The sequence below is a fragment of the Ceratosolen solmsi genome, unplaced genomic scaffold (genome assembly GCF_000503995.2).
Source record: "Ceratosolen solmsi marchali unplaced genomic scaffold, CerSol_1.0 scaffold4, whole genome shotgun sequence".
Taxonomy (NCBI): Eukaryota; Metazoa; Arthropoda; class Insecta; order Hymenoptera; family Agaonidae; genus Ceratosolen; species Ceratosolen solmsi.
In genome coordinates, this window is record NW_011948449.1 from 47611 (window position 1) to 75130 (window position 27520).

Consider the following 27520-nt stretch of genomic DNA (forward strand, 5'->3'; position numbering starts at 1 on the left):
TTTTTAAAGAGGAACATGTATCTTTATACAGAATTTTATATACAATTTATTACCGACAGTAAAAATTGTCCAACACTTATCTTAAACTTTACACTTTTAAAATGTACATAATAATTTACATAATCACATCAATAACATTCTGAAAAAACACGCAGCATTTTGTACTTTTTATAACAAAAAGCACCGTACTTCCATTCAAAGCTTTGGTTCATCATTATTTAGTAAAAAATTATGCAGATTAAAATTAAAAGAAAGTCTATCGTTGTAAGACCTAAACAATAACTACATCAAGTATTTTTTGTAAAGGAAGAAGCCTTCAATTGTTCAATTATTTAAGGGAACAGTATCGCTTGTCTCTTCCTTTTCAGATTTTAAAATTTTACTCCATTCGGCGTTACGATTGATGCAATCCCGCACAGCCTGTAATACAATAGGAATTCGGCGATCTAAGGCCTGTAAATGCGGCTCCCACAAGATCGGCGCCAGTGGATCCTTCGCCAAACTATTGCGCATTGCACTGCTGAGTTTTATCGGACCATTATGATACCTGTAATTTATCCATATTACTCAAAGCTCGTTAAATTTTGCATTATAAGAGAAAGAAGAAAAAACGCGGAAAAACAGACTTAAAACTCCTATAACCCGAAGCACTCGTTAAAGCAAGCACGAACTATTGGTATATAATACATCCGCTGTCAAACAGTAAATCAAATATAGCTGTTCCAGTACATGAAATATTTGCAATTAAAAAAAAAAAAAAAAAAAAAAAAAACATTACTTGGGCCAATTATTTTAAAATAAAATTCTACTTTTTAAATAACTGAATTTTATCTAAGAAAAAATCACAAGTTTATGTTCATTCGATTATGTTATAATAATGTCTTATAAAGTCTCGAATAATTTTATGTAATTGAGTCTACTAAAAATTTTCGATGCTGAATAAATTATAGAAAAAAATTAAGTATAAAGGCACGAGCTTTGCGTGAAACATTTACTTGCGATTTTAATCTTAAGAGCCGAAGAAATATCCTATTAAAAATGTAGTTTTGACAACGTGCTCATTGACCTCTTGGTTGTTTTGCAATGGTTGCGTAGACATAGGACACGACATGCATGACTATATACTTCATTAAATGAGTCGCTGGTTCATTCTTATTTTTATCGCAGTGTGTCTAAAGAGACGGAGCTCACGATTAGTATGCGAAAGATTCGCGGCGTATTATAATACGAGGAATCGAGCAAACTGAGTAGGTGGGGCAGATTGGTAAGATTGCGGTAATTAGAAAAATGGAGCAGTTTCCGTCGGAATGATCATACGCATTTAACCTTTCTAATTTCAGTGGCGTTAACTGACAATAACGTGTATTTTCACGCGCCAACAGAAAGAGTCTTGACAATCCCGCTTCTCTTGCCACGAAAAATTTGATTTTTTCTTTTTTTATTTAATCCAATCTACTCTCATTGATATAGGCTTTAATCGCTTAATTTAATTAAGGATTCTCGCGAGACATGGGATTTTCAAGCTCATAGAAAAATGTAAGTTAGTCGCGTGGCTCCCCGATTCCCCTACTTAATACCGAGAAACGTGCATTAATAAAAGTATAGCGATCCCTCGTTGGCGCGAGTTGAATAACCCCATTTAAGCTTGATTAAATAATGCGCGGCTGCTTACAGTTCTTGATTTTTTTCTAGACAAAGGTACAGAAATAACGAGATGAGAATCAGTTATTTTGCTAATAGTACTTTCAACAATTTACAGGAATTATCATATCTTACGTATAATTTCTAGAATTTGTTCTGTTATGTTTTGTTCTATTTTGTTTTGTTTTGTTTTGTTTTGTTTTAAATGTGTTTTCGTGCTTACTCAAGGATCTTCTAAAAGGCCTAAATGAGTTCATACATTACATAACAGCTATGTAGAATATATAAATCTGCCACGTTTAAACTTTTTATAAACATTAATTCTATAATGTACTGGAATACAGTCAGTTTATAGAAATTGCTTTCACATAGTTGAAAGGTATAAAATTACTACACATCGTAAGAAAATGAGATGATTGATCGATATTTCGTAAATATATTCGAGCTAAAAGTATATTACGATTGTCTTTATAGAAACACATTGAATGAGTGATTTGAAAAATGTGTCGATTTCGGTAGTACTCATGGCACATTATATCCTGTATAAATCAAACATTTAAAATCTACAGTCACTGGTGATCACACTAAATATAACTATGCAAACTAGTGCGCGGCAATGAGCGTAGTTAATGAAAAACTACGATTATTCGTTATTCGAGATTCTGCATTCTTCAACTTGTGAAATTGTAGAAGATAGGAGGAAGAGACCTACGTCAATAAGGTATCCAATGTAGTTTGTCGAATGATACAGCACTGCAGGAGCGGCGATAGACAACTGATTTCGTCGTGGAAGGGTTTGCCGAATCCACGTCCGTTATCCAAGTGTAGGGTGAATGTCTCGTTGCCAAATATCTTGAACGTTTCGTAATGATGGCGGTCCATATTACCCGTGAGAAAATCAAATATCGACATGTCGATTATGTCGAGGAGCCGCCTGCCCTCGTTGTACGGTGGCAGTTCCTTCACGAGATTGCAATAGTCCGACTCTGGAAGTGTGGCGTTGTTAATTCATGTGCAATCACATGCGCCTGGACGCACTTTTCAATTTATATTGTTAGACCAAACCACATGTAATATTTGGTGCGCGATCTAATGACGTAATTGAGTTAACGGTTAATTAGAAACGAAATAGTTTTAAAATATAAAAGAAAATGGAGAAAATGTTCAACAATCTCGACAAAAAGCTGTCCTCGTTTCGAGTATATTAAAGGCTGAAATCACATGTATACCAGGACGAGAAAAATTCGTATCAATTAGCAGGCTCTCGTTAAGCGATTGTTATTCGCATTTGTGCTTGATTTCAGTGAGAAGTAAGAAATATAGGCATTCAAAGAATGCGAAGTATGAGGCGTATCGGAGCCTTCATCACGAGTATGTTCATTAGCAAACAGCTGCGATTGTTGAGCTACCAGCTCGCGTTTTTTTTTTTTTTTTTTTTTTTTTTTTTTTTTTTTTTTTCATTTGTCATTACATTAAGGGAATAGTTGGATATATTACAAAGATACTACTGAGCGCCGTCGACTTACCTGTCTCCCACTGAGCCTTAAGCCGCTTGTGATAGCTCCTTCTCCAAGGGTGTCGCCAAACCTTTCGCGGTATTGCGCTCTTGCTCGGAAGGAAGGCCGCGAAGCTGCCTTCAAGGGTGTCCGGCGACCCGCATATTGCATGACCAGTGTCACAGTAGTAACTGCACTTGCCGTGAAAGCAAAGGTTACCAGCAGGACTCACGAAGAACGTCTTAAGGATGTCGCTGTCTGTCACTTGATATATCTCCGTCGTCATGTTTAGCAAGCGACCCGTTACCGGCATACACCTCCGGAAGCCCAATAACCTGTACCGGTTTATTTCATATATAATGTGGCTCCTCCCAGAATATTCACAATACTTTGATTTTCTTTGATATGTCACAACGACAAAAACACTCTTCGGGTATTTTTTAAACTTTTTTCCAAATAGAGCATTATTTCCATACTCTCAGACCAACTGCTTGATTTTCTACGACGTTTTTCGCTGGAACGCAAAACAATAGCAAACTCGCTCGAAATGTTATGTTACTTATTGACAAGGACTAAACCAAATGAACAACTTTAAAACTATAATCGAGCGCTCAATATCTCCAGACAAAATCCCTTATTTTACGATTACAAAAATTACATTTGGATATACTCGGAGGTCCTATTGTACGCTGAATATAAAGGCGCCTCTATCTATACAAATATAAAATAGCCGTTTGAATTATCTGTTAAATAAAAATCGCATTCTTAAGGGCTTTATATGCATTATATTCCTCGAAAACTTTACTCCACTGGCCATTAGTATAAAAAAATGTCGTCTTATTGTTGAAAACGCGGTTAAAAATGGTGCACTGACCTGTCAAGATGGAAAGCCGCGATCTCAGCGTTATGACGCTCATAGTCCGTGAAGTAGAAATGATTGGGGAGTGTCTGCTGTTCTCGAGGAAATCTGCAAAAATAATGTTTTTCGTTATTCGTCGTTCCTTGCACACACTTATCACGAGCCACTCCAGCTATATGTCCACGGATCCCTATTACGCAATCCATATGAGTTGAAGGTCGACAACAAACGGGTCGCTTCGACTACTTGTTCGCAACGAAAAATACCAAACTTGATGTAGAGCGAAACTGAAACTAAATTCTTTTAGCTTTTGCGCGTAACTAGTTCTACGTATCATTAATCCCATCTTTTAAAGACTTATCGTCACGGGTTTTCTGGCGACGCTTTCATTTTTTCCATCACTCGAGATGGATATGAAGCCGCCGACGATTAATATTATGATCAGCCATTACAATAGGCAACATTACCTAACTATATTACGTTTTCAGACAAAATCATCAAAAATTATTTGGTTACTAAAACTGTAAGTATGTTTCCTTATATTCCCTTATCATTCATAAACTTACCACATCTTTCTTGGAGTTAACGAAATATAACTTTGGTAAAATATTAAAATATTAAATATTAAAATTCTAGAAAATTTAAGATGAAAAAGTGCGTCAAAGTATAATCTATTAACATATTACTTACATCAGAAAAATTGTAAAATATAAAACATAAATATAAATTGTACAAATAAAATCATTTAAAAGCAAATCAATGAGATTCACTATTTATATATATATATATTATCAATCTAGTAATTATAACAATTTTATAAAATATGAGTCATTAATTATTTTAATTTTTTAATTTGGCATCTCTCATTTTAAAGTAGTAATATAATTTCTCTACTTATTTAGTAAAAATATATTTATAACTTATTCATATTATCTTTACAAAAATTAATTTTAATAACTAAAAAATTGTTAAAAATATATAAATGAGGCTTTAAATCAAATTTCTTCAGAATATCATTAACTTCACAAAAAATTTTTTAATAATTTAATATTTAAGTAATTTTTTAATTAAATATATAAAGCAGATGAAAATACGATTTAGATAAGAAATTTTTGGTATATTACTACCTTTATTGCAAAATTTAATTTTTTTATTTTGAAATTTATGTAGCTTTAGAATGACTTTGAGATAACTTGAACTAAACTTTTCTGTTGAGCTAAATTTATTCGAATTATTTTTAAAAAATTGTATATATATGTAATATATATTTTGCAATGTCAGTAAAAAGGAATTATAAATAAAATAAATTTTACCATTTCTAAAGTTTAAAGTTTACAACTGATTTATTCGCTCATTTAAGTCAAGGTATTGTAATGGAGAACATCTTTGTGTTTATGGTGATACCCATTAAATTTCAATAATTAAATAAGACCCTCTCACTCTCTCTCTCTCTCTCTCTATCTCTCTCTTTCTCTCCGTCTATATATGTGTTTGTCTATCTGTTTGTCTATGTATCTATCTATCTATTTAATTATATTTATATTACTCCGTTTTGTTCTCTTTACTTTATTCGTCTTTAAGCATTCCAGAAAATGGTAGTGTGGTTTGTGGTGACTAAGGTTTGGGGGGGGGGGGGGGGAGGATAGGCCAGGAAGATACAGATAAAACCGATATTTATCTTTGCTATGAGTCATTATTATGGACAACAGGCTATATCGAAAAAAATGAATGCCCTTTTCCTGCACTGAACTTTCGATATAATACGCAACTATAATTGCTATTTTAGCTTGTCATATATTTAATTATTATGATTATATGATTATATGATTATTATGATTATATACACTTTAATATTATGATTTAATATTATCCTGTTCATCAATTATAGTTGCAATTGACAAATTAGAAGGAAAAGAAAGTAGTATAGCAAATACGCGAATAAATAAACCGATAAAAGCGACAAATTTAAATTAAAGTTACCGTCGATCCAATGCACATACGAATTCAGCACTTTTTCTTGCTTGTACAGTACTTATCTAGTTCATACACTAAATAACATTATATTACTCGAACTCGCTTGCGATCTACGAGTGTGTAAAGTTTCAACAAAATTCGTATGGAACAGCAATCTATCTTCACTTATAAAGTAATGGAGAAACTGACTTTGAAAGAAATTGAAAGTTACCGTATCGAAATCTCAGGGAGGGAAATAGTGATTGCGTACGAAGTTTTAATTATTTCTAAATCGTTTTCGAAATAATATGATTAGTCAATGTAAAAGACTCTTTCAAACAACAATTTAGAAACATTGTATTAAGCTTTGAGGTAGAATATCGGGGGAATGAATTTTTTGTGCGATTATGAGAAAAGGTACGATAACATTAATTCGTACTTAAGTATTAAACAAGATCAGAGTTGGAGCTTAAGTAACACTCATAGAACTTGAGATTAATAAAGGCGCATACCTCATGGGCTTGAAAAGCGCTTGCATCTTGTTGGTATAGTCGATGACGAGCTTGAGTTGCGTACCGCCGGATTTTTCGGCTGAAGACAAACAGAACAAAAAAGAAAGCTGATCAATAGTAGTTCTTTAATAAATAAAAAAAAAAATAAATTAAAAAACAAACGATAATGCCTACAAGCATGATAGATTGGCTGTATTGCCATAAAGTGCAGCAAATCTTCGACTAGTTGTGAGCCTTTTGGATACAGTTCCTGTCGCCGAATCTGCAAATGGAATTTCTCTAACAGAGTACTGTTTGACCTGCAAGCACACCAGAAGGAAAATAAAGTCATAATTGATCAGTCATAGCTTTCCCCCAAAGCTGGCAGAAGCTATTTTGAATGCTAAAAGTTATACGTACGTGGCGTTATTGTACACAGATCTCATGAGGTATAAAAGAAAGCATAATTTAAGCCTTACAAATGAAAATTCACTTTTAGCGCAAGTTATATTCATGATTACCAGTGTCTTGATTTAACATAGAATTAACTACCATCGCGCTAATTTTAATTAAGCTGATAGAAAATAAACATCGCTTCCCGTCTACAGTTAAGCTAAAATATATCGCTTTTGCTCATACTTGTCCCTCGCCCTCTCGCCTAAGCAAAGAAAGAAAGTAAGAGCGAGCGAAAGACGGTTATTTTAAATTTCATTGGAAACACTTTACTGTTTAAGGCGGAACCCATTCGCGGATATTAATGCACAACATTATTCGACATCTGTCCTCCTTGGTAATGCTTTCAAGAATCATTCTGCAGCTTTTATAAGAGGGTTCGACGTCGAAATATAGGCGGAAAAACGATGCAAATGATAAATAAGTTAATGATTATTCATCGAAACAAAAATGAAATGCATTCATAATAAGTTATGCAGAAACTTCATGCAATACATCAGAGCCTTATTAGTATTTTTTCAACGAACAATTGAATAACAAAAATATGCAGTTCACGTTTATTACGTTTGTCTTGATATCCAGCTGGTGCTTTTCGACACCGGAGAGCGTATACTTTTTTGGCAAAAATTTAATCGACTCGTAACATGTATTCCCTAATACGAGTATATTTTATTTTGGCAAATTTTCCAATTAAAACACAACGAGAACGAGTGTATCAAGGGTGACCCACGTGAGAAGAAGGCTGTTAGCTCCTGACAAAATGATCTTAATTATAATAGCAGGCATCTGTAGAGTCATATCCGCTCGATAGATGATATTGTCGCAATCCGGGAAATGGTTAATAGCAGCGGTTGCATCGTCTACCCTTGTCGACGATATTAGATAAATCACCCACGAACAAAAAGTGATTGGAATGGTAAGGCATGCGAAGCGCGTGAGCTATTACACGTAATTGCGCAGTTTTCTAGGTTACCAGCGCACACTGGCAATTAACCGGGGTAGTAGTATCGCAGCCTCTGACAGCCTTTTTTACTACAAATTAATACTATTTTATACGGCTATTGGCTGTAATAGAAAATCAGCATTTTTAAATTTGACTTATCAATATCGAGTAAATATATTCACCCACTTTAAGGCTTTTAATAAAAAATCGTAGACCTTAGGTCAAATATAAAATATTTTTATTTTATCGTGTGTGAACTTTATTGTAAATTATCATCAGTTCGTATATTTAATGCTCAATAATTACAACCGCTTCCATTAATTTGATTGATTTTGTTCGCGAAATTTATTTTTCAAGCATGATTTTGTATACATTATTAGCGAACTTTCTCTCTTTATTAAGGATGTAGTTTAAATTATATGATTAAACATCTTTAGTTATTTACTTCATATATAGCATTTATTTGCGATTCATATTTATCGTTATCTGATTTTAGAAATATAAAATACGAACTCCATTACACGTTTATTCTAACTTACTCGTTTTATTTTATGTATTCTTTTGGTGCTATTTAATATTTTCTTAATATATTTCAATACAAAGTGAAATTTAAATAAATCTAAAATATATTGAAAATAAATTAAATAAGTATCAGTTTTAGTAAACACTATATGTTCTCGTCCACAAAGAAATACTGAGCGTCTAAAGGCATCAAAATCTTTCTTACGTTGGCAAAATAATATTTGCCAAATGAATTTAAGCTTCTACGAATTTATTCGTCAACTGAAGGAATTCGCTTATTATTCATTGATAAGCAAAAAAGAAAAGAGAAAAAAAATTAGCACATAAATTCCTTTACTTTCGATATTTCCTTTTTAATGTATATACACAAATATTTCCAGCGATCTTAATTTTTTTTTTTTAATATCAGGACATTGAAAAAAAGTAATTATTATATATTTTAGTAAAACTAGTAGCATGCGAATGGTGAACTGAATATGTAAACATTTGATTACGTAATGTTTAAAAATGATCGTAATTAACAAAATTATCTTAGAATAATGAAGTTCTATGAAAGCTCGAAAAAATGTTTGGAAATCAATTTCGTTAATCTCAAGCGCATAAATTACTATTGACTCTCTTTAAAAATTCCAATGTTAATTGAACTTCGATGCAAGCTTGAGTCTAATGTATTTAAATTGTCGCTAACTAGATTAAGAAGAATTAAAAAATCGAAAGCTTCATAAATTTTATTTGATATAAAAGTGATTATTTATCTTTGAAAGCAAATAAATTGATTCTTAATCTTTAGAAGTTAAATAGACTTAATCAAAGAAGTTTAGTATAATTGGGTAAGTTTTAATTTTTATAAAATTACTTCAATAAATACTTCTATTTTAGAAAATAAAATTATTTTAACTTTTCGTGTTTTTAGTTGAAATATAATTGTAATTATGTTGCTTATTTTTATCTCTTACTCTTAGAAGAGTATAAATTTTTGTTTAAAAAACATTTTACTAGTGAAAGAAAAAGTTTAACGAGTGAAAATATATAAACATTTTAAAAAGCATTCAAAAGCATTTAAAAAATAAATAAACTTCTCTGGCTCTGATTTCTACTTACGATAGAAACAAAATTCTTAATGAAAACATTTTACAAGTACCTCGAGGTATTAAGAATTCTAAAATTTAAATGACAGCTAATTGTTTTATAAAATTGTGCTGCGCAGCAAACGTTAGTAACGTTTTATAATATTGTAATAATAATCAATAATAACTAATTAAGATCAATTGCTTAATTGCAACAAAAGTATTGGTTAGGCGTATATATCGCTTTATTATTTTTGTTTTTGTCATTTTAGGAACAATAACAGATCACCTTACCACATCTATTGAACATAATTGTGCTTATCTAATCGCGTTCCAATGTATCCAAAATATTCTTTCATATGTTAACGGATGTTTAAAATAATTGTAAATATTTATCTTTAAGGGTTTAAAGCAGTCATCTCTTATATAGTAGTACAATAAGTATGAAAGGTTAAATTTAACGAAACTCTTTTTAACGAAAGCATTGTAATATAGCTGTGCATTTGAAAGCGCGAGAGATGTAAGAACTGTGGTCTTTCAAAGGATGGAGCAGAGAGCCGCTACCGGCACTATATGCCTTTTATCGTGATTCGCGATCTCGCGAGGATAATTTACTTGTCAGCGGACAGCTTAAGAATAAAGCTTTACGCATAATAAGAAATGGAAATTAGCTTGACGCTCCTTTTTACACACCTGTAAGAAAATGAAAGAGCCACTGGCTAATATTCAAGACCGATGTGTAGGTGCGTACTTTGAAAATGCACGCTTAAAAAATTACCGGAGATTCCGTAATCGATCGATTAACGCTACCGATATTTTCTAATATCAATTATTTAATTAATCTCCATATCGTCGATATTAGCATTCTATAATGTTAAATGATAAATACGATTAACGACTCCATAAAATGCGAAAGGCTCACAGATTTCGCAAACGGCTGAAGCCGGTTGCTGTCAAGAGTTCTGCAATTTTTATGGGGGAGAATTTTTATTAACAAATTCACGAGCTCCGAATATACGCATCTGACATGGGAATTTTTACGCGCACATATATAGATTGCTATCGGCTAACATCAATCACACAAGCTTCCGTAAAAGAATTTCTTGCGGTATCGTTTAATTTCAATTAATAATAAAAAATCAGCAATGTTAATTATAGACTACTCGTAGCTTCAATTTTTCCTCCTTCTCGGAAAGTAGTATCTATGACACAAGTATAGCAACAGTTATATAATGCTTTTATTACAGACAGCGGTTTATAAATATAATTGATTGTTGTGGGTAATGATTATTAGCAAAAGCAAGCTTGGACTCGATGCAAAGCTCTCATTGCTTTCGGCTTTACTGGATAAGTAAAGTAGAGCTCAGGTGGGCAACGGCGAAAGTAACATCTTGTTGGGACTGTCGATACGTAATCTCAATACCTTCTCGTTACTCACCCCAGCTTCAAATGTTTGACCTCGGCGATCGTTGGATTGTCCTCTGAGCTTTCGGCGCTTGGACGCACGATGCTACTCTCGACGGCAACACCCTCTGCTAACTCTACGTATTCCCGAAGGTCGGCAAAGTCGTCGTGCGAGTGGCTCGAGGAAGTCGTCCGGAGTCTCGAGTTCTTAGCTATCTCGACTGCTGTCGGAGTGACGCTCGTCGGCTCCGATCCTGAGCCCGAGATTATCTCCTTACTAGTGTTAAGACGCTGAAGGAACTTTCGCCTAAAAACGGATATTATTAACGCTTGGTCTCAATTACTTTTACATCATTGCAAAGTCTCTGACGCGCCGCTGGAAGTCGCGGTAGCTTTCCGCCCATCCGACTTGGCTCTTCGACCGCACTACCGATAATTAAACTGTTCGTAAATTAAAACCGAGCTGGAATAAAGATGGAGATAGAGATAGATAGATAGAGAGAGAGCGAGAGCGAGAGCGAGAGAGAGAGAGAGAGAGAGAGAGAATAAAATTTGCAACCATTTATTTAGCTAGTTGGATTTTACTCTTGTATTTCGACTCGATCCAATATAGTATTACGACGATTAATCATTCTCGGTTGATTGTGAAAAGTGTAGGGGTAGCGAGAAGAGTCAGAAATGGTCGAGTCTCCCACCTGAAATTGTTATAAACAGTGTCGCGCTGTGGGTCCTCGGCCATTTTTAACCTGCCGTGACTGGGGAGGAGGTGGTGACCACTGTAGCCGAGATCGAGCTGCAAGTCCATGACGATGAGGATGGTGAAGGCGATGGTGAAGGCCGCGAGACCGATGACCAGCCGCTCCTTCATCCTGACGAAACGCTTGAAGAGCGACGCCATGACCTCCATCCTGAGGCCGTGGTCAGTGCTCGGGCCTCGAAGTCGTTCCGCTGGAGGTAATTGAGATTCCGTCGTTGCCTCCGTTGCCCCCGAGCCTCCGCATCTCGGCTTCGGCTCCTCCGGGGGCGGAGAGCACTTGACCTTGAGCCGGCGGGCGGGCCGCACTGGGGTTTCGTGCACTCGCGCCTCGGCCGCTGCAGCAAAAACTCGGGTCAGCGGTGCTGTTCTCCATGACTGCCCACGGTAGCTCATGCCTGCCTCTATATTACCAACCCGGACTCTCTCGCTCAGTGGACGATGCTGCGACTCTGGGGGCCTGATCGAATCGGCGTCCGAGTTTCTTAAGGAAGGAGTGGTTGTTGGCGCGAGGCCGGTCACGGCCTATCTCATGGCTATTTCGGAATATCCGGCGGTGGCCTCGCGGCTCGGCTCTGCTCGTCTGCGGAATAAGCGCGGGACGAGACGAGGGGCATGATGCCTCGGCCAGAGTTTCGCATGCGGTTGCGATCCGACGGGACAGCGATACGTCGCCGCGTTATCGGCTTGTGCGCTCTACCACAGATACGAAATTATTTTAGCGCTCGCAGCCGTTGTCGCTGTCGTTGACGTTGTTACTGATGCTGCTGCTGCTGCTGCTGCTGCTGCTGCTGCTGCTGCTACGGGATCGCCTGCAACAAAACCAGTCGTATGCTTATCATTGATTACTGTCATCGCCCCTCCTCCTGCACTCGATTATTATCGACTACTATTAAGTAATTTTGTAAAAATTGGGAAAGACGAAGATATTTGTCGTCGTGTAATTCTAGCCTTACGCTGATGTCTTTGTTAACGGCTTCGTAGCCAATTGATGAAACGATGGGAATGGCCGTGCATTATTGATGAACAATATTTGTCATACGCGCGAGGAGGATCTTGCCTGAGACATTGGAAGCTAACCACTTACCGCTGCTAATTTGACAATGAGATATAAGCATGAGGCACTTCCTCATTGTTGTGGCGATGAAACTAACGAACTTGCATATATTTGAGACGAATAATGGTTAAATTACGAACTGATGGAGCCGATCGAAAGACGCAAGCTATCTCATAAGTCATCACGCGACGTTTTTCATCATGACATGCATTTTTTAGTCATTACCATTGGGTTAAAAAAAAGATTTCTATCTATTACAGTAATTTGATTAATAAAAATACTTAGGAGAGCTAATAAACGGCATTTTTACTCCTTTAATTCAAGCATAAATTTATCATTCTACACACGGAGCTTGCTCTAGTTTTAATCAAATCGCGACTTACGAATTAATCTTCTTAATTATATAACCCCATCTGTCCGTATTGATTACATAAACGTATGTTTTACAACTTTACTGCTGCCAGACATTCAATGCATACGCTTAACGCTGTTTATCTACATCGTAAAAATCACCATTTGTATAATAAAAAATATTAAATGTAAAATCTACCCGCATATATGCGTCACTACTACGTGAAAATAAAAAGTCACTTTAAATTGCTGATTTAAAATGTTATTTTTATCGTATAGACCATCGAAACTCCTATACTTAAATACTATTCTTATGTAAAGCTTGCAATAATGTATAATAAACTTTTACTATTTATATTGAAATACACAGTGTTATCGTGTCTACAGACGTTCATTATCTTTCGCATTAAATATTTTTATTCAAAAGACAAATAAGCGACACGGATGAAGCTATTATCGAATGTTATTAAGATACTTCAAACTTTGAACATAATTGATATTAAAGTATACTTTTCTATTCCTCGTTAAATTATTGGCTACGCTGAATAATAGATTTACAAAGCCAATCTTATCGACGGTATCTTTATTCGACTTCATCTAACGATCTAATTTTTTCTTTGTTTTCTTGAAATATCATGACTATTATTATTTCTATTTTTTATTTTTTATTTTATATTCTTATATTTGTTCTGTTTCAATGTCATCTATCTGTTAATCTCGAAAAGCCAACAGCGTCCTCGTAATTGATTGAGGTATATAATTTCTCGATATTTTAATTACGTAAGTTCTTATGTCTTCTATAAAATGTGTATCCCATTTTTCTCGGAATATTGAATAAAATACATAATTTGGCTGTACACCAAATTATTTCCTCGATATTCTTTTTTAGCGTTTATGTTATTCGCATGCATAAATATTGTCAATATGACTATATTATAATTTAAAAATTTCAAATTATAAGTGACAATTGCCTCTCGATATTTGATTAACAATGTCATTTATGTTTCTCAAATGCAATACTTTTGATAATTCACATTTGCATTTTGCTTTTATTGTTTATTAATTTAATGAGATATTGAAATACGTCAATTTAGCAGTAAATTTTAATTCTAAATCCTAACTTGGCTTAATGTTGATTTAATCCGAACCTCTTGTCATTCTGGATAGCTTTTTACATTCACTTGTAGTTCTAATTATTATCGAGTTTTCAATAAAATTTATAAATTTCCATACTATCTGGCCGATAAATCTAGATCACCTTCGTATTACAACATGAGAATCGAAACATTACGTGCAACTCGTGTTATTGCAAATTACCATGAATTTCTCAAAAATGATATTACCGGAATATTTAAATGAAAATTAATTATGTATATATACGTATATACCAATAAATTAATGGTAATGGCTTCATACACTTTAATCAGTAGGTAATTTAAATGAGTGATAATTTAGCTTTGAAAATAACGTAGAAAGACTAAAAATAAAAATTATACATTGAGTATAGGAAAATTACAATTTTTTCTTGCTCATTAATCTAACAAGACATTTTCATATCAGGATCAGCGATTCGGATAGATTGTCGTGGTCTTATCACGTCGTATAAACATGAGAAATAAATAAAAAAACGGTTTGATACGAGAATGCACTGGGATTTATCGTACAAGCATTTCGCTACTGAACGTCGTTGTTTGATACTACAATTGTCGTATATAAAAGCACGCCATGTATATACATGTATCAATCACAATGATCTGAATTAACGAGGTCGGGTTTATCGTCGAGGTCACTTAAAAGTGCGAGTACGTGTAAATACATGTCCGAATGGTCGACCTTATTAATTCGTTGCTTCGATGAACACGGAAGACAAAATATTGTGTGGATAAACGACGCGTAATACATTTCAAAGAAAGAATAACTGGCAAAAAATCTAGTCTCCTCCTTTTTATCTTTCTTTTGTTGTTGTTGTTGTTGTTTTTGTTGCCGTTTCTATTGCTTTAATATTTTGTTTCGGTATTTACAATCTAAATAAAGTGTTGTACAAGTTCTATGTACAAGCAGAAAGACGTACAAATATCACTTGTTCCATTGGAAAATAAAAATGAGCGAGCAATGCAGAAAAGGAAACATAAACTTATATCTTGAGAGACGAGGGGGCTGATTGTATCGAACATTTTTTTTAAATTATAGGCTCACTAAACAAACAAGCTTTTGTTTTAATAACGACTACTAATAGTTAAGTGGAACTAAGAATACAATGCATATACAGCATTAGATAATATATTAAGAGCATTAGACGATATACTAAAGATTTGATCGATAGAGACATGCGGTGCTAAGAGATCAGTATTTAACTCAGCAAATTTCTATTTAGGCTCAAAATATAATAGGGTAAGGACGGAGACAAAAAAAGTACCGATAATGCATAATGCATTTTATCGCATTTATTAAGGGAGAATGATCTCAAGCAGAAGATATTTTACTTTGAACAATATTAGCCAGTTATGTACGTACGGTACTCGTCACGACAAATTTCGCTAACATTCGAGACACTCCTTCATCCGTCGTTTCACACAAAATTTTAAAATTCCAATATCTGCTCGCTTATCTAATCTCAAATGCGAGCGTATGTCATTTTACGTGTCTCGCTATCGATCACACCCTCCTCCTGTTAGCACAGGAGCGATTTTATTTTAGTCGAGCACCACTGGTACTCGTTTAACGGTCCTCGGAAGCTATCTTCCAACTCTCTGTATCTACCTTTGTATCACGTATAATTGAGCGGCAAATTGTTAAGTAAAAATATAGTGATATTGATTGTGAATGCGCGTTGGCGGTGAGATAAATAACAGCTGAGGTGAGCTTAGAGGAAAAAGAAAAATAAGTGAAAAATAAGAAAAAACGAATTTTATGCAAGGCTTATTACAGTTGAATATGAAGATGCCAGGGTCGTACCGTGTCTAAGACTAGAAAATTTTTTTCGCGACGAATGGGGTCGGCTTTTATTTGCTCTATTTACATTTTGACACACTGCTCTATTTGAGGTGGTATCGCCTGCATGAGCCGCATAACTGCCAAAATGCTACTCATCGGCCCCCCCCCCGTCTCTCTCTCTCTCTCTCGAACGTTTTAGGTACTTTTTAAACAGATCGAGAGTGAGTGCTGATAATATACAGTCCCTCTTGGGTGACATCTTCGAAAGTCACTGGACTTTAAGCTTGGCAACGCTTTCTTTATCCACTATACAATCGCTGGACAAACCGGATAAAAGGCACTTAACATTTCTCCTTTTCTTAAATGCAAGTTTCAAATACATCACGAAGACAAAAATAGAAAAAAACGTCAAAAAGAACTATAAATAAATAAAATCAGGTAACAGACTATTAAAATTATCATTATCGTGCTCTCCATTATATAATATATTAATATAATTTTCAGAAAATACCTGCAATTGTCTCATTCTTGACAAAAAAAAACATTTTTTTTTTTAAATTAATTTCAAACGATCCTATTGTATAACCTATTAAATAAAGTCCATTAATATTAATATATATATATATATATATATATATATATAACTTTAACATTAAACAATGATTTATCAACAAAAAACTTTGCTTTCATATAGAATAGTAAATTCTCACTGAATTTTAAAAATATTTTTGAAATAATCGCATAATTAATTTAAATAGATTAGATTAGATTTAGATTTACATGATGAATTCTAATCAATATGTATTTACACTTCTAATAATGTCAGGATATTAAATATTTTCGTAAAATATTTTTTTATCAAATACCAAATTACCAAACCACTTTATTTATTATTAAGTAAATTTAGTGATTTAATAAAACTAATATAATCTTCTTAAAAAATCGTCCATACGCATATTTGAACATAATAAAATGAATCGACTATTAACTGTTAATTAAAAACTTATATAATAACATATAATGAAAGTGATAAAAGACTGATGTATAGTGTTTCAAATAAAATAAATCTACTTTAATAAGCTCATAATTAAAATTACAATTGAAAATAAATTTTTTTATGAATTCAATTTGTCTAAAGCAGTTCAAGAAAGTAAACTCTCGGTAGTCTATCTACCGAGTATAATATTGAATTAAGTACGGCAACCCTTTGATTAATTTAATTGGATAGTTATAAGAGATGACGGAAGCGTCACATGTTGCCGACAGTATTTTTTCTTTTATATTAATATTGAAAATAAACATATAACCAATTAATAAATAATTTAGCCGATCATTGAAGTTATTGTTTTATCCCTGTATAATTCTACCTATAAGAAGCTCTAAAAACTCTGCTTTTTTCAGTTTTGATACTTTTTGTTGTGTTGCGAATTATCGAATGTAAAATAATGAAAAGAAATTTAAGCATTTAGCACTGCTGCATTCTCACAGAGTTGTATATTTTCCATATTTTCTTCGCTCTTTTATTCTTCCCTTCTTCCCTTCTCGCGGTTTTTCTATAGCTTACACTATTACTCATGCATCACTGGCTGGTGTTGTTATATTTAATTTCACGGCTACGCGTATCGAAAAAAGTTTACTTCACTGAGTCGTGCTACTCTCCACGATAATACGCTGTTAAGAATTAGAATGCTGTGAGCGGTCATCGACATTCGTACGACCTGTAGATTTTAACAAAATTTCCATTATTTGTCTTTTCCAGTCTATCACGCATTATTTCTTCAAATAACAGTTATTCTATTATTCTTTTAATTTTATGGTTCATCAAGCATTTGGGCTATTTGAAGTGAAGAACTGGTAAAGCAATTTTCTAAATATCATTTTCCTTCTAGTCAGATAATTTGTCTACCCTCAATCCAATAACAGTGATATAAGACTTAAAATTGTCAAGGAAAGTATCTCAAAATACTGTACAAGAAAATATTAAATATATTGTTCAAAGACTTTATTCTCATTATTATATAGAGTTGTAAATATAATAACATATATATATATATATATATATATCAATACATGAAGATTATAAAATTTTTTGGAATTTAGTATTGAGTATTAAATTTGCGATGCGAATTTATAATGTTATTAAGAATATAAAAATAGCGAGGCATAAATTATAAAAACTTATTTATAAAATTAAATTTATTATATAATTTATCAATGAAACATTATAAATTGTATTATTTTAGAAATACAAAATTTGTAATCAGAAAAATTAGTAAAGTTTTAAATGGATCGTATTAACATTATGTATTTTCGGAGGTAGAGAGAATCCATTCATCTCCTAACATTAATTGTGTCTTGTCATTATTAAATACTCAATATTTTAATAACCACTCTAAAGCAATTAATAACGCTTGAAACTATAATTTTTTACGATTATAAATATTATGAGTCTGAATGTTAATTACTGAATGTTAACGATGTTACAAATGATTGGATATAATATTAAACGACAAATTCAATTGAAATTAGATATTTAATAAAGTTGACAATAATAATAAATAATAAGATTTATTATTTTTTTACAAGCATTTGCATTTGTAGAATATTTGTCATTTATTATTAGTCAAAATAGCAATGAGTAATAGCAATAAGATACATGAAAAACACCCGAAACCCCTATAATTAAGATAAAAACATAATTTTCTTTCAATATAATATTGCGTAAAACAAAAACATTTTTGAACTTTATATTATTGTTCTTACATTATAATCGCATCTGGTAAAGAAAAAAAATTCGCCTATGGATATCGATATAGCTAACCGGCGCCGCTAACATTCTAACACTTGATTAATTTACTTACATTTTTGTAAATGGAGTAAATTTCTAGCGGGTAGGTAAATTATTTAAAAGCGGTTATGATCAGGAAAGGAAATACAAGGCTTAAAGTGACAAAGACTGGATGTCAATGGATGCGAGTCAGTTTCGCTTTCGTCGAGAAAACCAGTCGGCTGGGCGATCAACTCGTAAGCCGCATCTAGTCGATGAAAATTATACAAGCGTAACACGCTCTGCGCTGGTTTATTTTTATGTATCTATTTATCCGTTGATAGAACGCTGATCAGTGAGAGCGAGAGAAAACCACTTTACACAGCTTTTCATTTTGATAATTTAGTCCTCTGCATTAAAGTTATCTATGCACTGTCTCCTCGTCCTTATATTTTTACTGCAAGCATATTTTGTTCATTTAATGTAATCGCAATATACCGCTAGGGTTCAAATTTTTACTACCTAATGTATGATCAGTAATTCTGTTGAATGTGTATTTAGAAACCGAAACTGATTTATGCAAGTTTGATAATAATAATGATAATTTAAAATGTTGACCGTCAATATTCTCGGTAATTTTAGTATGGCCAATCTACTGAAGAAATTTCATCTCCATCCACAGACAAAAAAGCCTACAACTGAAATTCTAAAATAGCTTATCATCTTTACATCGAAACGATAAACATGCGACTAAATTCCCCCCCCCCCGAGTTTCTACATGTTTTTGTGCATTGTAAAAGTCACAAAATCAATCGTAATTAAAGAAAAAACATGATTGCGTTAATTGTGTGAAAGTTGTATAATGTAATATTAAGTGTAAATCTGAAAGTAGCACCTTTATTACGGTACTATTGTACAGCTCGAATACCAACTAAATCGTTCTAGTTATTTGGATTTATGTAAAAAGCAAGCACTTTCTCTTCTTATTGCAATAATTGGCTATTATAATATATTAATAAGTCAATGTTTCTATGTAAATAATTGAAAAGAATGATGCATCAAATAAGAATCTCATAATTTAAAAAATAATATTTTATTTTGATAATATATTTTATTAATTTTTATAATGGGAATTTTCAATTTTAATTTGAAGACGTTTTTATTTATTTTCTATTAATGGTGTTACTTTTATGCAGATAATATTATAAGACATTTATTTATTCAACACATAATCGATAAAAGTCAATGTATTTAAAAATTTTCTAATATGTTATAGCTTTACAATGTATTTTTTAAATATTTAAAGTAGAAAAAGAAGAGAATTACATATATATATATATATATATATATATATTCGCGTTATTACTTACAAATATTATCATTAAATTTATTTTTTAAATTTTGTAAACTCGAGCACGCGATAAATTCGATACTCGGGGAGAAAGGTACTTGATATTATGTAACAATATCAATTTTGAATAATACAATTAATCAACAATGAAGTAAGAGAAGAAGGAAGGGATAGACGGATGAATGAAAAGAGAAGCAGAGATAGACTTTGGAATCGGAAAAGAACACATGTATAATAAGTCAGTTCGCAGGATCCGTGCCGATAACTATAAATAATACTAAATATAGAATAAAGAATTAACGGAATGTAATAATGCATTTGATTACCTGAAAAGAAAGAAGAATTCGTTCGTGATAATTCAAACCTCACTACGGAGATCCAAGTTGTATACCTCGCTGCAAAAATCCAAGCCATTGCCCTTATGTATCAAAGCATCTTGCGTTAGTGTAATTAATGATTAGCAAAATTTACCTCTCTGGTTCTCTTAGTGTGTACATATTTGTACGAGAACGATCAAGTTATCATGGACTTGATACATCGGGTTAATAATAGTATCACTAGTAATTGGGTTATAACGTCAAACAATAAATTACCTTCGACGATAGCCGATGCATAGCTTCGAATTCCGAAATTTCATCGCGAATGGACGGGGGTGCCCCGGTACTAGGGCTCCATCACTGACCCAGACGTCTCGACAATAACTTCTAGTTAATGTGCAATGTCAAACAATAGCGTTAAGAGTGTGTCCAGCCAAAGCCACTATCTGCAAATTAAAATTACAAAACGAACGAGTTAGTGCAAATCATTTCACACCTGACTTACGCACTTAGCAATGCTCATTATTTTTACTGTGTGAGGCGATCAGCCGCTCTTAACCGTTAGTAATACAGTTTTAAAACGCCCTGGCACATTTAGATGAATTATTCCAATGAGCCTATTATCAAAATGTTTTTTTTTTTTGTTAATAATAAAACCTTTGTTGAAATGTATTCGCCCACTATTAATTTATCATAAGCCGTCGAGACGAAATCAAGTACACGTATGTCCCGCTAACAATTCTTTCACTGACTTTCCCTTAATTTGTATCAATCCTTCGACTCTATCCAAGTCTCCATAACCCTTCCTAAATATATAACTCACGCCACGATGATGCTCAAGTCCTTTATAATTCAGGTGTAAATACTTCTTTTACAAGTGCGCGTGGAATTCGAATACGTCCATTAAGCACAGCCATTTGTCACTTTCGATTGCTATTACAAGAAATTAATCATTTCCGAGATAAACGCGAACTCTTATACCCAAGTGATTTCTGATTAGAACTCTGTATAATGCAACAAAATATGATTTTATCATTAAATGGTTAAAGTATCGCGTATAAACAAATTAAAATATAAATATAAATTATACACACATTCATACCTTTGTTGTATAATGTGATTAACCATCCATTTGTACTATTTACAATCATAACATCCTAATCTCAATCAATATAAATAGAGAAGTTGTATAAAAAATATAATAAATAAAGCCTCCACAGATGTAAAAAGTAAAAAATGTATTTATGAGCACTACTAATTTATTACAACACGTATAATTTCCAACTTAATTAAATATACCGATTAAAAATTGATTTATTTGATTTGAAATTGGATTATAATCTGACTAAAATTACTCGTTTAAAATATCTCAGCATATAAATTGTTTTAAATTTTAATTTTATGTATTACTATTCCTTTCTTTATGCCAAATTAAACAGAAAGTACAATTTAGCGAGTGCAATAAATAATGTTGTAATTCGTATAATCAATATAAAGTCTGTGTATTAAAAAAAAAACATATTACGGCTGATCTTAACTGAACAAAAAGCGAATTCGTGACGGCATGTGATTCGCTTAAGGCTTTCTTTTCTACGTATTTTGGCCAATTTTTGACATTCGATGAAAAGAAGGGAGACAGGAAGGAAGGAAAGAGAGTAGAAAAGGGGAAGGAAAGAAAAATGAAATGAAGAAAGGCTGATGAATTTAAATGTTTCTTGAAATGCTTATTATTATTGGCCAACAAGCCAATTTTAATAGAATTTTCATCGAAGTAATCCAAGTTTTCCAATCTGTATAAGACTAATTTCCATGGGACCTCGATTTCTCGTTTTTTTTTTTTTTAAAGAGACCTACGCTTGCGTTAGCCGTGAAATGAATTCTCATAAAATTTATAAAATTCAACTACTCTATTGCTTATATAAACAAACGGATTGAAAGATAAAGCACCATAATAAAACACGTAAGTTTTTAAAAACCTCATGTGAAGGGTGTCGAATTCGATTGGATTCGATTGTCATGCGTTTCAATATCACAGTCGATTAAGCCTCGTCTACTCAGATTAACGACTCAAGATTTCGCTAGGCATATGAGCGACCACAAGGTCGTCGTCGGTTCTTATTTTCTCAAGCGATTTGTCGTGTGATAAATATGTGGACGGCGGTGGTCTCCTTTTCAACAGACTTCTTATCCAGAAGAATGGTTTTATTTCTATTTTAACGTCTCTTATGCGCACAAAAGATTTTCAAAATTCTTTGTCGGAATAGTCAAGACCACTTACACCGGTAATTGAACCTTGATTAAAGAAATCAACTTTGATAGCAATATTAATCCCACTTCAAGTATCCTTACTTCATTTATTCGTCTTTTCGTTCGATTTTGTACTCGAATATATATATATATATATATATATTTTTTTTTTTTCAAAAATGCGTCATTTAATAAAATTTTCAAAGAATGCGTGAATTTTATCAGTGAAAATTTTTTTATGTCAGCATAAACTTTCGACACTTCCTAAATATGCGATACATCAGCCATATAATTAATTTATAAATCATGCACAAGCCCTTACAACATAAGAATTCATAATACATTAAAGCGTTTAGAAAAATGATGACTTCTATATCTAGATTGCTCTATTTCTGTAAAATTCTCATAAGTACCGCGACAGATCTACTTACCTATGATTAACATTTATTCAAGAGTATTTAAGCACGCACATCCGATTGCAACATATTACGTCACGATAATAATTTAGAAATATCATTAATAATTTACATTATTTTAACATCGTTGCCACATATATTAACAGTTACCTTTCTTTTACTCCTATCTTGGCTTAGCAAAACAATTTTTATTTACATTATTTTTATTATTTGCGTCTTACTTAATTGCAGTAAAAGCATTGCATTTCACTATCTGGAATTATCGTTGAGGCAAATATAATTTTAGAAAATTTTAAACTTCATCTTTGTGATTGAAATTTAATTGTATATAACTCAACTAACATCTTTCATCAAAATGAAATCAAATTAAAAATATTTATAATCAATATATTAAAAATATAAGGTTTCAACATATTTAGTTTAGAAGTACAGTATTGTATTTTAATAAGTATATATTTTTATATTTATTTTTCAATTGATGTAAATTATGCAAATAAACATATATGCACATTCATACATATATAAGCAGGAAATATAACATTATTATTAGAATCGAGCCTAACATATACTAAACCTTACTAAACATTAGCAATTATTGGCTATATTAAATATATTCATTATAATTATTCTTATTTACTTGCCTTTATTTTTAATGATTTATGAGTAATTTTCACTTGAATAAAAAAGCTGATACACAGTTTATACTTCATTATTATTTTCTTGATACAATTTATGATATAAAAATAAAATTTGAATGTAGACCGTGAACGGATTAATATTGAAAATGAACCAATTTTTAAAAAGTTATTGATAATTTACTGATTAAAATGAGGATACTTCAAAACATCGAAGAAAAATAGAAAAAAAGATTCAATCTTTTTAATTACGTATAAATATAAATAATATAATAATATTATAATGAGTGTGAGTAAACATATTAAAAGAGATCAAAAATATAAGTCAATACAAGATATAAAATTTATCGAAGAAATGATATACTTTAAGATAAACAATTCAGTAAATAATGCCAATGAACTGATGGTGTAGACATTTCTCACAATAATATATTATATCATATTCTGCTATCGTTGTTCAAAATTGTTTGAGCCTTCAAAAAGTATTTAAAGCTATTTAAAATAATATTAGATTATTCCCAATATTATTATAATTATTTTCTCAACACGTTTTTTATTATCATAAATGGACTTTTATATGTAATTTGTGATATTTATGAATAGTGCTTTATAGTATACATTAAAGTTACGCTGTAAGTTGCATACGATAGATATGGGTTGATTTTTATTTTAATTCAAATCTAATGTCCAGTATTTCATTATCCGTTTTATTAATTTTACTTGTCTCAGTAATAGTTAAATAACATTATAGTAGTTGTATAAAACAAACTTTTCATGATAGAATTTCAATACAGCATGTTATAGACAAGAGTAATGAACCACTTTTCCTATACAGCACCGTTGCCATAAAAGAAACTTAATAAGAAGTATATATTAATAAATTACTGTTATCTCTTATCCTATTTTTATCACGCCCTTCTTTTCCTGACGATAGATCCCTCATGAACGCTTAATGCTACTTAAAATAACTTATTTTTAATAATAAAATAATAAAATGCCAAATTAGACTATTAGTTGGAAATTATTGAGTTCGCAAATACTAAAAAAAGTAATAGATAATTATGTTTAATATAGAATTAATTATATTTAAATTCTTTTATACTTTTTCATAATTAAAACTTTTCATATAAATAAAAATTTTTTTTTTTAATTACCTATAAGTGTATACTTTGTATTACAAATAAATACCGGTAATTTAACGACTGATTTTATCAGACAAATAATACAGAATATGTGGTTTAAAATATTATGAATGTTTTTTCTCATGTGCTATACTTTTAACACAATCATATATCTTTTATATATTTCACAATATATTTTTCGTAAATAACTTGTGGTGATAATTCTTATACTCAAGCAGATAAAATGCCAAAAAATAAAGGTAAGCAACAGTCACTTTTATCCGTCCTTGCTTATAAGTAAATTATATATATTTTACAATATTTTAAGTAACAAATAACCAACGAATTCCAATTCACTTGGTAACATATTTCAAAATTCATTGGCTAGTAACATCGGTTATAATAATACATGCAATAAAAATAGAATTTTGAAGAAAACAAGTGTATTGAAAACAAAAGAATATCATTAAAAGATAATAAATAATCTTAATGTAGAAATTTTATAATAAAATTTTTCAGCATATTCATATGCATCATTGTAAAATTTACTACTCTTTAATAAATTCATTAAATAGTTTAAAAGAACTGAATTATATTTATAAAACTGAATTATATTATCTTTGTTATCGTATAAAATTTATTTTACTGAATGATAAGAAATTGTAAATGTTATATTAAGATAAAAAAGTGTTATTTATTAAGAATTAATCTTAAATAAATTGAAACGTTGATTTATTGCAAATTAATAAAAAAGAAGAAGATACATACACACACACACACACACACACACACACACTCTCTCTCACACACACACACACACACACACACACACATATATATATATAATAAATATGTATAATTGTATATATTTTTCTTTAATTATACGATTTTATTACAGATAATAGACATAAACTTGTCAACATTGGTAAATACTTTAACGCTTCTGTATCTAGCTGCATACCATAAGAAAAAATTAAATTGTTAAAATATCAGTAATATTGTGTTAAACATTTGAATAAGCTAATATAAATACGAAGTAAAAAAATTAGCGAAATAGACAGTTTTTCAAAATGGACAGTGCGAGTATACAGCAGTATAACAAATGGTAAAAGTTTCGAACCTGTCACGGCTATCGACTCAAGTAGTGTCGCGGCTTTTGTATACTTACATGATCATATATTTCAACGTCAACATGTTGGCGCCGCGTACGATTATTTCATTCCAATAAAGAGCCCCGATTATTATTGATACGAAAAGTTTTGATCGGCTCGAGTCATTAGCTTACATTCGCGGCTTGCACAATCGAAACATCAATTAGACATATGCATAATGTCAATAAAATTTTCCTTTCGGCAAATGAAAATCAACATGAGAACATTGTAAAAATTAAAAGCACTAAATTAGAACATTAAATTTGAGGTTTAGTACTAAAGTCTTTAATAACGAAAACTTTGGCACTGTTTCTACGCGACTTCATACAACAATCTCGATAATCATGCAATAAAGATTTTTGACGTATCGTGTTAAACTATTTTCCCCTTAAAATTCTTGTGTCGAAATCCAAGTAAATGAGTTCAAACATAAAAATTGTAATTGCGGCTTGGATAATAACCCAGCGTCCTGTTCATTATCGTTAAAAATATGAATATTGGTTGGAAGTATATTTAAGTCAAAAAAGCTCGATCGCTTAACTCTTACGCGGTCTTAAATACTTCCTCAAGTCCTATCGCTAGAGAGGCAAACACTTACAGTTAGTATTCATTTATTCATCATTAATTATAGCATAATTAATATTGACTGTTAATGATTATTAGAAAGCTAAGTGTATCGTAAGAACGTAATAAGAGGACGCATTCACACAAACACACGCACACGCACACCTTAAGCCATTCCAGTCTGAAAAAATTACAAGAATCGAGGATACGGTAGTGGTTGTGCGCGTGGCCTACCTACCTCCTAGTGAGCTTGGTATCGAGATCCTTTTCGTCGGCACGTGGATGCACACGAAGTCGCAACTACACGACACCCAAACACTAAAGGAGCTCGTCGCTCACTGACAACTGGTCGCTCATTCCGTGGTGCTCGACTGCGCCAGCGTCAATCCACGGTAGAGGGGACACTTGGCGTCTCTCTCTCTCTCCCACTCAGTCGCTCACTCGCCCAGTCGCTCAGTTCCCGCCACGTGACCCGCATAATCTCGTGTTATCAACGGCGCGTCGCAACTGATGCGCTGATCGATCGATCGGTCCTTGATTGCTGCGTACACACCTTCACAAGAAGACTTCACTTGATCTACATGAATCGAGTCATACTTTGGCTTTTTAGAATCATGAGCTGATATAAATCTGCATGCAACTTCGCTATTAGGCTTGGCCTCGGAACACCTCTAGCCTTATGTAACGCAATATATTATCGATCTCGGCGAATGTTGTGGATTGCGTTCGTGCTTTCGTAGCGTACCGACTCACCTTCCTCCACGGCTCAACCGAACGATCAACCCCCACCCCATTCCTCCCAAAACAGACGTATAACAGATTAGGAGGATGGCTTTTTTCGACTGTTTAAAATAATCGTGAATAAGATAATAAGCAAAATACGTGCACACGCACGTATCGTTTCGAGTGCAGCCGCAAAATTAATCGCTTCTGCACGTACGCTTCAACATTTATGATGAAGATTGTCGATCGGCCCATCCCGAACTCGTAAGCTATATACTGTATAAGTATACAAAAATAAAGATC

General features: G+C 32.3%; 1 protein-coding gene across 2 annotated transcripts; it reads right to left on the reverse strand.

Moving 5' to 3' along the window:
• Positions 1–17: 17 nt before the first annotated feature.
• LOC105366390 (extracellular serine/threonine protein kinase FAM20C) lies at positions 18–26938 on the reverse strand. Of its 2 annotated transcripts, none has more exons than XM_011504817.1 (10): positions 26733–26934; positions 20637–20806; positions 11525–12395; positions 10864–11136; positions 6636–6760; positions 6462–6540; positions 4012–4104; positions 3168–3472; positions 2354–2627; positions 18–547 (listed from the first exon to the last, which is right to left on the reverse strand). In XM_011504817.1, exons 3-10 carry the CDS (start codon positions 11977–11979, stop codon positions 325–327), a joined length of 1827 nt encoding a protein of 608 aa, XP_011503119.1. In that variant the 5' UTR covers positions 11980–12395; positions 20637–20806; positions 26733–26934; the 3' UTR covers positions 18–324. The 2 variants fall into 2 exon arrangements, with proteins under 2 accessions (XP_011503119.1, XP_011503120.1); XM_011504818.1 differs by having other exon boundaries at positions 472–547; positions 2350–2627; positions 26733–26938.
• Positions 26939–27520: the final 582 nt, after the last annotated feature.